The sequence below is a fragment of the Melitaea cinxia genome, chromosome Z, assembly GCF_905220565.1.
Source record: "Melitaea cinxia chromosome Z, ilMelCinx1.1, whole genome shotgun sequence".
NCBI classification, from domain to species: Eukaryota; Metazoa; Arthropoda; class Insecta; order Lepidoptera; family Nymphalidae; genus Melitaea; species Melitaea cinxia.
In genome coordinates this window covers 4,454,664-4,469,854 of record NC_059424.1, presented here as the reverse complement: position 1 = coordinate 4,469,854, position 15,191 = coordinate 4,454,664, and the positions used below count along the sequence as shown (strand labels likewise).

Sequence of the window (15,191 nt, the reverse complement as noted above, 5' to 3'; positions counted from 1 at the left end):
AGAAATTTCACTTCAAAAAATTAGATAAATATTTGCTGGTGTTAGTGTAATAGTTAAGTAAAACCTGCTAAAAGTAATACCTGCTTATGTACTTCATTTCACTTTGTCCCTCGTGGTATTCGTTCCTCTATATCTCACTGACATTACGAGTAGTTAAAATTTAAATAGCCTGTCATAATATAAAAATTCAGACGAATAAAGTCTTAGTAATAAATTTTAATGCTGGTTTATTAATTAATAACTATGGATAAGTGCTAAAGCGATGCTTACATAAGATTCGACTCATACTTCAAATAGCATAGCATAATTCCCAATTCCTACTTATTATTTACAGAAAGTAAGAGAAAGTTGTAAGTGTACTGTTGTGTGTGTGGTACTTATAAAATTTATATTGAAAATAAAAGTTTATCTAGTTCAAATTTAACTTAAAGTTACGAAAAAAATCGTATTTGTGTATAGCCTGTTCGATCGATTTCCGTTCAGGCCCCAATAGATCACTGCATAGCAGTGCATACATATGCATATTGTTTATCTAAGAGGAGAGATACTGGTTAAAAACAAATAATAAAAAATCTGTATAAAAACCTCTTCAGCTCAATCTGTTACAGATAAATGCTTCAAAATAGAATTGTGGTATCTCTATACATTGTTAGGCCTAGCTCAGTTGTCCACTAACACTTTGGTTATCAAGTTTTGTCAAATTGTACTAAGAAATAGTTATAACAAGTACGTTGATATATTTACAATATGATGATATCATTTACAAACTTAACCATGGATGGGAAACATGGGTACCAACAGTACTTTTTTAAAAGTGCGCAATTTAAATAATTATTGTACTAATGCTCTTTAAAATTTAGTCAAGTTTCAAAGGCTTAGAATGCTGCTAATCTACAAACAGTACCTAAGAAAAGCAGTCCTTCTGACTTTGCCAATTACAAATCTATTACAATCACCTCTTTACCTAGTAGAAGATATGAGCATGCAGTAAATATTGAGATCATATTTCATGGCAAACAACCAAAGGACCCAAATTTAAAATAATATGAAACATACGTGTGATTAAAATTTACAAATAAATAATTAAGAAAATCTTATTGATAATATAGAAGTCGCAGTAACTCTGCTCTTTGACCTGTATCTCTTTCTCCTTGTCGTCATAAATTAAAGATATTGATTACATAGTTCTAATTACCACAATTTTAAATTAAATATTACTTAACTATTACTAGAAACGAGAATCTTCTTATCATAAGTGAATCATAAGAGGCTCGCTGAAAATCAGCACCGCAACTAATAAGTTGTAATAACATGCTGAGTTAGCGCCATTTTCGAGCACTCTAACATGTATTAACGTAGCGTAAAATAAAAGTAAACACTGTTATTTCCTCAAAACTGTAATTTTATTAATTTTTTATTTAGTTTAGTCTCCCTATTTTATTTGTCACGTGTTAGAGTGCGAGAAACGAATGCTCTATTTATTTATTAATTATTTAAATTAAGAATTTCGATGTAATAATATAATATAGGCCTTTAAGCAAATGTCCAGTTGACGGAACAGGCCGTTACAATTGGATATTGAACATCTAAGTCTTTATTTTGGTGAATTTTATGATATGACTATCATTTAGATCAGTCTTAGATCACGTCTGATCTTTTAGCTTTTAATGTCGATGTCCCTTGGATATATTTTCACTCTTCGACATTTTTTTATGCACTAACCTAACCAGGTTTCCATATGATAACCCTTTCATCGGGAGATAATATGTCCAGTACTCCAACTAGTGTAAAATACGTGAGTTTAAAGAGTCTTTAGTGAATAGATTTGACTTTGAATAAATTTTATGATTGGGGTAAAGTGATTTTAAATTTATTTGAAGATTAATAGTAACGTTATCTGGTATTTTATGACTGGGCTAAAGTATGCTTAAATTTATTTGAAGGAAAATGGTAACGGTAATTGGTATTTCTTTCAAAACAGACAACCAGTAAAACGTAAGAATCATTGTTCTTGTAAAACATTATTACACAGAACGCGTATTGTTCTCCATTCAACCGTTTCATGGTAACTAATTTTCTTATAACTAAGTTACCGCGTGTGAGTTGTCTCCACCGAACCTCCCGCGCCTAGTCCGCGCTATGTCGATTTCTTAAGTTCAAAAAATTATAGCCCAGGCTCTTATTGTTATGTCACCTTCAAATCATGCACTTCAAGGAATTCTATTATTAAAAAAATTATAAACTTATAATTATAGAATATTAAGTATAAGGACATTGATATATTATTATTATATATGTATGCTTTATAAAAATATATGTTGAGTAATCCACATTAATAAATAAATTAATTAATTAAATCTATTACGTGGAAATTAATTATGTGGAACTGGCCTGAAACAGTTTCCACGCTAGCAGTTAAGAATTCATTCTTAATTTCTTAATAAATATTTTGTATTGCATTTGACTATTTTCGTATAGTAGGATTTAAATATTGTTACCCTTCTTGATAAATTATAATTGAGTACATTGTGGATGAAGTTAATGGTATTACTGAATATGTAGTTGACAGCTGTTGTAGCAAAATTTTGAATAATTTCATCTAAAGTGTCAAGCCTATTGTAAAACATACAAAAAATGAGTAATTTAATCATTTTACTCAAATCACTCATTCATATGGGTATTTAAATGCTGTTGTCCAAAACAACTTTTAAGAGAAATTCGGTTATTAAAATGCTTAACGTTCATTTTTTTAAGAAAATATGCTCAATAATCGCATTTGATGGACGGCCGTCCATATATGAATGTTCTTTCTAGCTAGAATTTAAAAATATAATAATGATATAAAATGCTGTTGGCAATCGCAGGTTCGATCCCCGCTCACGACAGACATTTGTATTGAAGTTTGTTGTGGTCTGAGCGTTTGTACTTGTGTACTGTGTGTTTCCGGACCCCCGACACAGGAGAAAATCCTACTGGGGGCCGTCGAGCGTTTGTTTATTTAAGCCAACGCACAAAAAAAATTATTTGTGAGTTGATTGTGTAAAACTTTAAAAATTGGACCTTGTTGTAAATTAAAAACTATTAAAATAAGCTTAGAAAAATTAAATTAATAAAAATTAAATTATTGTGAGAAAAATATAATTATTGTATAAAAATCTTTAATAAACCATGTATATATATATAATATGATTATACGAAATTTAAAGGGTTGCCACCCTTAACATTTATCTTATGAACAATCACTTATGACACTCGGTAAAAATATATTTGAAAAACTAAAGAGTGTTAAAAAATTTAAAGAAGAAATTTTTAAAATTATTTCGGCAAGACACTTTTTGAAACGTAAATTGTTGCCATTCTACGTCGTACTATGAATAGATATAATTTTATTTTAAACGGTATTTAAATTAGTAACCTGTAATTATTGTAAAACTTAACAAATCGTTTGAGGAAACTGTTTCTGAAAACAAAACAGACACAATTATAAATTCGTCGTAGTTTGGAAAAATAAAAAGTATTATATTATCCACTTTTAATAAGTATATTGTACAATGTCTTACTCTGTTATACTTATTTTTTAACTATAAATTATTTAATCGTTCAAAATAACTGGCAATTTTTAATTAGCTTTGCTATTTACTAAAGATATGTATTTGAAATTGTATGTGTAATTTATAGGAATATTATATATTGCAGTATATTGTAAAAGCAGCCGTAGCCAAGCCGGCTTTATTAAAAACTAGGAAAACCATGTAATTTCATTTTTAGCGTTATTAATAGTCTATAATTATTTCGAACATTTGAATACGATAATAGTTTTTTCCAACCAACTGCTCCAGAGCAGTATTTTATCCTTAACATACAATAAATCCGTTATTTTTAGTAAATCATTCAAATGGAGTTAGTTTTTCCTTTATTAAGGGTCTCTTTTCGAGTAGAGACCTCCTCCATTCTACTCCATAGTTTTCTATCTTTGGCTTTTGACGTCCAGTTGTCTTCTGCTATCTTTTTAATCTCATAAAGCTACTTATCAGACCGGACCAGTGTTTTTTGACATTATTTAAATGGGTTAATGGTACTTTAGATTTTGAAGCTGAAGGCTACGGTTGTTTGTTCACAACAAGCTTCACAGTGAGTTAAATTCGAATTCATTAACAAATATTGCAGTGTATCCTAAATATGTTTAGATACTATCGATTTACAGCTGATCAACCTGTAAGTTACTTATTACATTTATCTTGCTATTATATGTATACATACCATATAAAATGGTAAAAAAAAATATTTTTTAAATTGAAGCATTCTATGTAAAATATTCTATATCTAATTGTACCTATATGTTGTTAAATATATTCTGTGTTTAATTTCAATTTATTCTATTTTCCCCAACGCAATTTCTTTACCCAAAAGTAAAACATAATTTGACCTGGACTTGCTTAAGAATATTAAATTTATTTAAATGGCTCAATAACTTAAAATACACAACTCCTACTTTATATTATTCTACATTTGCTAAATTATGTTCCTGTTTATTTCTCAGTCCTTGTAGCACAGTACTTTTGCTCCTAATTATTATTAAACTAGCTGCTGCCCGCGACGTCGTCTGCGATACAGCACCAAAAATACCTACGATTATACCTTTTAAAATAACTAACATTTACCCGTTTCTTCTTTACATTTCATATCTGAAGAAAAATCTCATAGATGGCGCTGCTTTAAAATTGTCTTGTCTACTTATATTCATTTAATTATGTTTATCGGCTTAGTTACTTATATTGCGTGATTTTTATAGTGTGTAGTTAGCTTATATAGCATGGTTATTAACATAACAACAACAACATTCAAATATGCGTCGTTAGATTACACGTTGTTACAGAATGCGTTGAGGAAATAAATGTTCACTGCTCGTTCCCGGTAGGTGATAGCATGATAATATGTAGCCTATATGTTGACCTGACTTCTTAATAATATTCGTGCCAAATTTGAAGTAAATCCATGCGGTACTTTTTTAGTTTATCCCGGACATACATATAGACAAACAGACAAAAATTCTAAAAACTATATTTTTGACTTCGGTATCGATTGTAGATCACACCCCAAGTAGTCTTTTAAAAAAATATTCAATATACAGTTTTGACTTTTCATAATATGTATAGATTAATGACACTATCAAGTAAGTATTTTTCAACGACTTAAAACTTGGACAATATTCAAGACATGGTGAGTTTTTTCAAATTTCATAATTATTTGGTGAAAACCATACACATTACAGTCAATAATTTCTCAATGAATTTTATTAAATCCCATCGGTATTCATTATATTTTATTTGCTCTCAATGAAAAGTCTACCTTGAAATTGTACTGATGACGCGAAATGGTTACCAAAAATAAATTCATGCTCAATCTTATATTTAGCACATTTGCTCGGACCACGACGCAACGACCAGTTGGACGAAGATTTTGTACCGATCACAGATCTTTTTTTATTCATGAAGAACTAATTGCTGCATAGTGCTGATTGTAAATATAAACAAAAACTAAAAGAGATGGTTATTGAAGGATGCGTTTAACATTGTCAGACAGCTTCAAGGTAATCCCGATTTACTAGTCCAAAATAATCTGTAAGCCTGTGATCATAATATACAAGTTATTCACACCTATTTTCACACTAACCCACGCAAACACAACATGTTTTCAGTGTGGTTCAGCAGACGCGCAGTTCGAAACGAAATGTTGTGTTCTTAGTTTGACGGTGACTTTTTGCTGGGTCTATGTGAAAATAGGATAAAAATAAATAATATATGAAACTATCAAAATTACCCAGTGTAGTGTAAAAAAATTGTAATTTAATCTTAAATCTTTAAATAACTAAACATATGGAATCTGAATTGTCACCAGATTCTCAAAAAAAGTTACCACCAGTGCCAATTAAGACGTATCAATGGGAAGATTTGAGAAAAGCACGTGAGGCCGGTGGTTATCCTTGGACTCACCTCTTAAAAGTGCCTCTTGAAGGTGAGATAACAGCAGAAGACATAATTCGTGAAACCACTCCAAGAAGAAGTATGTCACGAGAATTTACAAAATCTCGAACTCACTCTCCCGTTGACAGGGATATTCAAAAAATACTTAACCTCGATTCCTCCCCGGGTAGCAGTAGAAAACATATCGAGGATGGTAAAGATGAAGGAATTCATATTCCAAACTTTTCCAAAGAAGTTTCCTTAGACTCAGAAGATGACGTTGTTAGTAAAGTAGCCACTACAAATACAGATAAAAAGCATGATGCTCAGAGGAACATTCACTTAATGTCTCGTATAGAAAAACCTAAAAGTGTCTCCCCAAAAGGTATATTAAAACGACGTATACCAGAAAATCAATATATTGGTATGACAGAAACACGTGAAAAAACAAAATGCTGTCACCCGTTAGTGAATAAAATTAAGCATTTAGCTGATAAAACGTTGCATAAATTAGACAAGACTGAAAATGAAAAGTCACCTGTAACTAAACGAAAGAAAGGCGAAGAAATTCAAGAAATACGACAATTAAAAAATTCACCTGGGGCTGTTCGACGACAAAAATTTAGTGCTATAAAATTGGGAGATTCCGATGAAATGAGCAAAACTATGAGTATAGACACACCACCTCCAAGGAAGAAAAAAGAACATATATATGAAGATATAGAAGAATCAAGGGAAGGCAATATAGAAACATCTTTACAGTTTTCCCCTACTATTAATAAAATTGGTGATCAAAATGTTGGTTTCCATAAAAATTACTTTAAAGGGAACGATAATGAAAACGACTTCATTGAGAAAAAATCAAATGCATCCCAAGACCCTAGTTTAATCACTGAAGATAACACATCTTTAAAGGCTGATGAATATGTAATGGAAAAGCTGCACAAGTTGGGTGACATAAATAAAGAAGCCATTATTTTAAACAATGATGTAGATTCAGAAGAACCAAATATAGACGAAGTGTACCAGAGTCAAAAAGATGACATAAGAAAAAGCAATGATTCTCCAAATATAACAATTACCGAAATATTAGATGACGATAATACTATTGAACCATCGACTGCAATACCTATAGAATCGTCTCCAACCCCTAGTCCTCGTGATATAAATAATCGTAAAGATGCCGAATACATTGATAAAGATTGGTCTAAACCCGACAGGTATGTTTTTTTTTTAATTATTATTTTTATAACTGTATGTTGTCACACGTAAAAATGACACAACAATTGAGTTTTAACTGCAAAGCGAACGCCCTCGCTTATTATATATTTGTGTCTGATAAATATAGCCCTGTCCGGTACGTATTCCTGCACATCGGGTAAGCGCTTTAAAATTGTCACCAGTGATCAACGCTCGCGGTTGCTTTCACATTAGTTGTTCACTACTGACCGTCTTACGAAACATGATCGTTAAATGACTCAACGTCTGTGTTACACAATTAGTTTCAGTAAAATATTTAAAAAATAAGAAAAAATAAATAAAAATGACTAGGGTGTAAGACTATTTTGATTAGGTGATAGTTATGAGTAAGTTGCGTCGATGGACATCCGAAGGTGGAACTCCTATAGAAAAACCAGTAAGACCGACAAGAGAAGGCAGTGTTCAATTATACACGCCGGAAGTACGTTGTGCATGTCAGTTTTTTCAATGTGATTCATTATTACCGGAAAGAACAAATCCAGTCGGTACCAGACCAACGTCGCGAGCTAGCAATATTATATCGAATGTGAGGTAAGAGATGTAAATCATACCCACATAAATCGAGTCGTATTTATATTTATGGTAAAATTACGATCATCGTATAGTATATTTTACGGTAAAATTACAATCTGCAAAATAATTTCAAACCACTTAATAACATTTCACCCGGCGAGTGCTGAGGCTAAAACGAGCGTCAACCGCTGGCCTAATTGTAACTTACCAAACATGTGTGAGTGAATTTAAATTTAAACTGAAACTTGCGAAGCGTATTAATTTTTGCGAATTTCTTTTTTTTTTGTACTTTATGTAAGCTCAGCGAAATATACAACATTTTATATATGGCGAAATATTTTTAACTGTTATTAAATTTATTTTATATTACTTATAATTTTTTTTTCAGTGATCACGATTACGAAATAATAGATAAACCACCTCCAAATATAATTTATACGGCACCAAGTTTAGATGAAAAGCCAGTCATGGTTAAAACAGACGATGAGTTATCCAGTACGACATCTTTAGAACGAAAATGCTTACAACATACTTCGGACGAAGAAGAACCAATAGACGATAAAGAGAATGTAAACAGTGAAATGACGGAAGAGTTAATTAATGCTGAAAATTTACAAAAAAATATTGAAGAGAGATTTTTTGTAAATACCCCTTCAACGGTGTCACGTACTGAATGTGAAGTCAGTACAAGTCAAGTAGATTCATCAGGTTTAGAAAATTTACCATTACAACGAAGTAGTCGAAATAAAAATGGAGAAAGCGTTGATAGCAAAATACAACAACGTATAAAAGACGGGACTGGAAAAATAAAAACACAAGCTGGTAAACTTAAAACAAAACTGCATAACTTGAGGAATAAGCAATTTAATTTGCCAGAAAGAGCTAAGTTTAAAAACCCTGATCGACCAAAAATATCGCAACCCGATAGACCCAAATTTACTTTACCTGATAGAAGGAAATTTAGCTTGCCCGAAAGACCAAAATTCAAAAAAATAAATATATCAGAGAAATTATCTTTTGGCGACCGAAAAAAATTTAGTTTTTCTGAACGACCTAAATTTAATGTCCCTGAAATGCCGAAGTTTAAAATGCCTGAGAGACCAAAAATAAACGTTCCTAGTCTTGGTAGAAAAAAAGAACCTAAGGTCGATAGCAATATATCAGAATCAAGTTCTGATTTACAAAATGTAGCGAGTGTAGATTTTGAAGCAAAAACTTATCCGAGGCTATTTAACAGAAAGAAAAAACCTCAAATGCAAAAGATGTCTTCTTCGCCCACATTAAATAGAGAAGACACGCCACCCCCTACGTTTACCTTTACTAGAGTAAAACAATTACGCCAAGATGAGGCTAGTTCGTATAGACCAGATACTCCTGAGCAGCCGCGAGAATATGGCACTGTTGATAATGAAACTAATTACGAATGTGAAATTGAGGGAAGAAAAAATTTCAGCACCACTTACGACTTTGATAAAATAGACCAGGTCTATATGAATGAAGAAGAAAACCAGCAAATGCTAAACGAAAATCTAAATATGTCACCGACTAAACAAGAGTATACACATATAAACGAAATAAATAATGACGAATTTTTCGTACGACCGAGAGGAATTTCTCGTGAAAATATTCAAGTTCGAGAATACTTGAGTGACGAAATACGACAAGCATTTAATATTCCTAAAAATGTTCTCACTGTGATGGGAAGTAATACAGGAATTAACGGAGATAATGTTTACGCCAACGAACCAGATGTAGATCCGGAACTAATTATTGATGGCAAAGAAATTAGAAATCGTTCAAGCGAGGACATAAATGACAGAGATGATGGATATTACACATTCCCACCAGTAAGACCATCAAGAGCTAAACGGAAGAAAAAAGAGACTGAATCAATTAAATTTATTGACGACAGTGTGAATGCAAGTATGCAATTTAGTGAAGTAGACTTAAGTATTTCAGAGGACCATTTGAACGACAAGCAATTTGATGGAGTTGTCTCAGAGAGTAACGCTGATCTAGATAAATCCATTAAAGACTTCGAGATGAGACCACCAACTGATCTTAGATCTATACATGAATATGCAAACGACGATGTTATAGAATATCCTGATACTATTCCAATACAGTCACAAACACTCCCGATGCCACCTAAAAGAAAAAGAAAATCTGTAAAAAAAGACTTAAAACATTCATCTCTGAATGACTTTACTCCGCCAGAAATGTGGCAAATACCTAAGGAACAAGCTGAAGACGTAAGTATTTAAATAACTAGTAAAAACTTAATTCAAAGAATTAATATTTAAAAATAACAGCAGTTTAAAAGACGGTTACAAATAAAGTCCTTGTTTTCATTTATTCAAAAGATTAAAATATTAGTTTTAACTTGGCTAAGCGATAACCTAAAATTTATTTAACAACTCGTCTAACAGTTTGTTAGCAATTAATTGACAATAATTTTTGACATTGCAAGTATTAAAGTAAACTTTAATTCAATTAAAAGAAGAAAAAAATTACTAAATTTTATTATATATATATATATATATATATATATATATATATATATATATATATATATATATATATATATATATATTATGCTATTAACCATGTTTATTTGTTTTAATAATTTATTTACATAAATTATCAGATTCTCATTAGAGAATTGTCACAAAATATTATCAACGCTTTTTTAACTATTGTTAAACGTTTACAATCATTCATTTGTCTCAAATTAGGCTCTACTTAGAATTGAAACTGTATTAGGATTTTATACTTAGACTAATAAGTATATATATATAAGAGTATTATAAAATTTACTACAACCATTAATTTACATATGAAATTTGTATTAATTATACACAATATTCATTTATTTACAGTTAATCAAACAAATGCAAACGTGATTTAAAATTTAAAATCAGTTCAAGCGATTGATACTGGCATTATTCCAATTGATACATATAAACTTTTGGACGAAACGTGAATTGTATTTTCGGACGCGTGCCGTCATCTGATGGTTGACCCAGTTAGAACGAAAACGAAGCATTCATTAATATATTTGTATATGTAGTATCGTTACGTCAAAAAAATAACTGTTTTTAAGACATAGACTGGCCCTGGGAGTTAAAAACAACTGGCCAACAAAAAGTTATATAACACCAAAGAATTTAAACTCTAGATAAATTGTGTAAATTACAGAAGGTTTTCAAAAGTACCAAAAACGTCTTACGTTACGGTCAAAAATATCAATGATATTTAATTTCAGGCAATGACTATAGCAAAAAGATATAAAAATTATTATAGGGCTTCATTTCATAAAATAGTGGAAATAATTAATGCGATTTACTATGAATTCTCTTGACGTATGAAATGTTGAAATGTCCTTTTTGACTTGACTTAATTTCAATGTAAATTATATGATTACTGCTTTAAAACACTACATAATCTTACATAAATAATTTTCAGATCATCGTGTATCGAACGGAACACGAATACATCGTTCCACAAGAGCCGACAAAAGTGAGAGAACAGAGTCCGATACCTCCGCGACGCACTCGCTCAAGAAGTTCAAGGGCAACATCATTGTGTGATGACGACCGAACTTCTCATGGAGCAGAATCTCTGATTTTAGACACTCACGTACCACCCATAGATTACGGTGATGCTGAGAATAGTATACGTCGAGAGAGTCCTGGATATGCTACAGTTGATAAAGGTAATGTACCAAGTAAAAGTGCGAGACGGTCGAAAAGTAAAACTCCGCCGGCTAGATTACGCAAAAGTCATAGCGCTGAACGAAAGTACTACACAGTATCGGGCAAAAAATCGGATATGCCCTCCCGTCCTCCAAGGAAGAAGTCATCAACAAGTCTTATGACTTTAAATATCTATAGAAAAGATTCGTTCAGCGGAGATCTAACGCAATATGACGAAATAGATGAACCACGCATTGATGAAGTTCATAAAAATTTACAATCGGGTGAAGTTGTAAGTAAAATGAAGGACAGACCATTACCTCCCCCTCCACGTCCACCTCGAGGACCAAAGCGAAAAAAAACATCTGAAGAAATAGAACAAGAGTCACTGAAAGTCGAAAGACGATCAGTTTCATCGCCTGAAAATTTACAAGAAAAGTCAGATCCACTGGATGTTATTGAAATAGAGGTATCAACTCAAACTGATCCATTGCCAGACGATGTTGATTTTGAATTAGGAATGGATGAAAATCTTGATATATCTATGTCCAGTTCATTGAGAGATATTGTTGACGAAGATTCAATAATAGGTAAAGTACATGATAAAGCTTCAGCATTACAGCAGACATCTCGTCCAGTTTCTCGGTCAGAAAAATCTCTTAAGCTTTCAGATCCTAAAACATCAGAATTTTCTAAATTAAATCATGAAAGAAATTCACCGACCGTAATACTGGTAGAAAAACGAGTTTCAAGCCCCACAAGAATAAATGAAAGAGAAGAAATTTTAACAGAAGCATCATTAACTGTTCAACATATTGATATTGACCAATCTCAAATTCCTGATGTTCCACCTCTTCCTAGAATAAAAAGTACACAAATTGAAAGTTCAAAAACTGTCACTGCTTTACAAAGCGAAAATGCTCTAGAAAAAGTATCTGATGCAGTGAGAGATATACAGTTAGATAATCTTATTACACAACGACTACAAGTTCGCGATTTAGATGTCGGTCGACTAAATGTATCCGAGCTACAAGCTACTAAAATTCTTGTTTCAGATATTGAAGGTATGACTTTAAACGTTAACGAATTAGACTCAAAATCTGGTCATATTTCAGTAAGTGGAATTGAATTTTCCCAATCAGTAATTGACGAAATAGTGAAAAAATTCGCCGAAATTTCTACTAGTATTATACCTCCACCACAAGTACATCGACCGCAAGAACCTCTACCACAATCGCCTCAACAACCTCAAGCACAAGATACAGTTGAAACTTTTAGACCCGTTAACAAAGAAGAAGAGACACAAACGGATATACCACCTGAAAAGACAACAGAATCGGCAACAATTACCGAAGAACAATTTATAGCACCACAGTCATCTTCAATTTGTCTTGAAACTATTGAAGAGACTTCGGTGCCACCGCAGAGACCTCCGCCTCCCGATTTAACACCATTATTGTATTCATATCTGCAGGATATAACAGCCTCTACGTCTTCTTCACACCTTCGTCCATTCCCTCATCGAGAACAAAGACAATTAAGTGAATTTCATGACTCTCAACATCAAACACCGCCACCACCAGCGAGGAGATCTAAAAGAAAACCAGCTGTCTTACTCAGTGAATCGAGTTCAGATGATGCTAAACCTAGGCCTTCTCCGAGACGACTACCACCACCTGTGAAAATTCATGAACCTACAATCACAGAAGCGGGAGCTCAATTTCTTAGAGTATGCCAATCTTCTATTAGCAGAGCATTCAGAAATATTTTTAAGATGTTCATGTCATATATAAATAGAACGGAAGATAAAAGAGATGTACAAATGGCCATGGTGATATTCCTTGTTCTGATAGCGGGATTGATTATGTTCGGTCTTAGCGATAGTCGCACTATTCACCATCATCACTGGGAATTTTTTAATCCACCAGATGGAAAGCAGTAATTTTATAATTAATTAATTAACCAGCATATTATTTTACACCTTTAGCTTAAAAATATTTTAAATTTTATATTATATGGTTTATAAGCTGCCATTGAAACTTTGTAAAAAAAAATGTGTATCAGAAACCTATCCAGCATTTCAAGGACTAAACTTTTCACGACCCATTTATTTGTAAAATGGAAACATTTTAAATTACTTTTGAAATATTTTTTAAAACCTCGAAATAAAATATATCTTAACATAAAATATTCAGTATATTTACTCAAATTCACTCAGTCTAATATAGTTTTTTAAAGTTCAATAAAGTAATTATTATTGAAATTACTAAACATTAAATTCATGCTAAAAATAATATAAGTATTACTGCAATTTATGTCCACGGATGTAAGATCTTTTGTAAATTTTTAATTTATTAACGATAGAGTTGTCTAGTTGTAAGGTTTGTTATTAATTACTCTGTTAATTTTGTATTAGCCTGTCTTGTGAACTGGTGTTATGCATTTTGTTAAGTTCGTTTTTTTTTGTGTATCATGTCGTTAAATAAATTTGTTAACAAAATTCATTTTGTTTGATCTTACCATCTGATTATAAGATAATATTCGAATCAAAGTTAGCTTAATTCTTAGTAGCGCCTGTATCCAAGTTTAATAGTACATCTTCTTAAAATATATAAAATTCTCGTGTCACAGTTTTCGTTGCCATACTCCTCCGAAACGGCTTGACCGATTTTGATGAAATTTTTTGTGCTTATCCGGTATCTATGAGAATCGGCCAACATCTATTTTTCATCCCCCTAAATGTTAGGGGTAGTCCACCCCTAATTTTTTTTTTAGACAAAATTTTTAATTTCTATTTTTTTATGATACAACATTAAAAAATACATACAACCCTAAATTTTCAACCCTCTACCATCAACCCCTATTTTTAAATAGCGTTTAGCGGCAAGACAACGTTTGCCGGGTCAGCTAGTAAAATATAATTTTTTTTTAAAAATCTTTTTTTTTGTTAAAACATGTCTTTATTTATTTTCGTCGACAGTATAGTTACATAAATAATTTAAAAAAAAGTTTTTTACAAACGTCATATTATACAGTCGTGTGACTGATATTACGTCACTTCCGTTATATATTTTTCTTACGGTTTTAGTATCACATTTTTTTCAGTTCGGTCGCCCCGCCAAATGTCAAGCCTGCCGTAAGAAACTTCGTTCCAAAAAAATACTCCTAACTTATGACGAGACCTCAAGCAGATTTTTATAGATGACATAAGTGCAGCGGATGTAGTAGTTTGGTTCCTCACATTAAACCAAAGGTTTATTGAAGCTTGGAGTTTAAGGCAACGCAATCGTTTGGAACCAGTAAATGAGTAACTATGTATTTCTACGTGTAAAATATTTAAGTGAACAATAACAGTAAATAATTTCAGACTTTCATCACTCTAAATAGTTAGTAATTCTAGACTTAGAGACATTAACATGTATTTTTACAATAACAGGTAAAAATAAATGTTCTATTAAAAAAATACTATATCTAAATGTAGTCTCTAATCATTGTTTATCCATAACTTTCAATCCAACATAATAAAAAATACATAAATTATAGACATAACTATTTGCTAGTCTCGCTTAATTTGGAAACATTTTAATTTCTTTACTAAGAACTAATTTCTTTTCTTTATTCTTGTAGGAATTGAAGTAGACAAAATGACAATAACGTACGCAGCTACTTTTTTATTAAACTTTGAATATTAGGTAGAGAACACGTTTCAAGAGAGTCTAATATTTATTATGTTATATTGCCATTTATACAAATAAATAAA

General features: G+C 31.6%; 1 protein-coding gene across 3 annotated transcripts; it reads left to right on the top strand.

Annotated features, from left to right (window-relative positions):
- Window positions 1-5,413: 5,413 nt before the first annotated feature.
- LOC123668486 lies at window positions 5,414-13,931 on the top strand. 3 transcript variants are annotated; one of them, XM_045602218.1, is made up of 4 exons: window positions 5,414-5,590; window positions 5,899-7,183; window positions 8,125-9,988; window positions 11,202-13,931. In XM_045602218.1, the coding sequence occupies exons 2-4, from the start codon at window positions 6,066-6,068 to the stop codon at window positions 13,371-13,373; spliced, it is 5,154 nt and encodes a 1,717-aa protein (XP_045458174.1). In that variant the 5' UTR covers window positions 5,414-5,590; window positions 5,899-6,065; the 3' UTR covers window positions 13,374-13,931. The 3 variants fall into 3 exon arrangements, with proteins under 3 accessions (XP_045458174.1, XP_045458173.1, XP_045458171.1); XM_045602217.1 differs by having other exon boundaries at window positions 5,699-7,183; XM_045602215.1 differs by lacking the exon at window positions 5,414-5,590 and having other exon boundaries at window positions 5,645-7,183.
- The last annotated feature ends 1,260 nt before the right edge of the window (window positions 13,932-15,191 follow it).

What these genes read in the sequence shown, in the direction of transcription:
- LOC123668486 (XM_045602217.1), top strand. Translation starts at nt 5,877, where the DNA reads ATGGAATCTGAATTGTCACCAGATTCTCAAAAAAAGTTACCACCAGTG. An exon ending in GATTGGTCTAAACCCGACAG is followed by an intron (nt 7,184 to 8,124) that starts GTATGTTTTTTT and finishes TTTTTTTTTCAG; the next exon opens with TGATCACGATTACGAAATAA. An exon ending in CTAAGGAACAAGCTGAAGAC is followed by an intron (nt 9,989 to 11,201) that starts GTAAGTATTTAA and finishes AATAATTTTCAG; the next exon opens with ATCATCGTGTATCGAACGGA.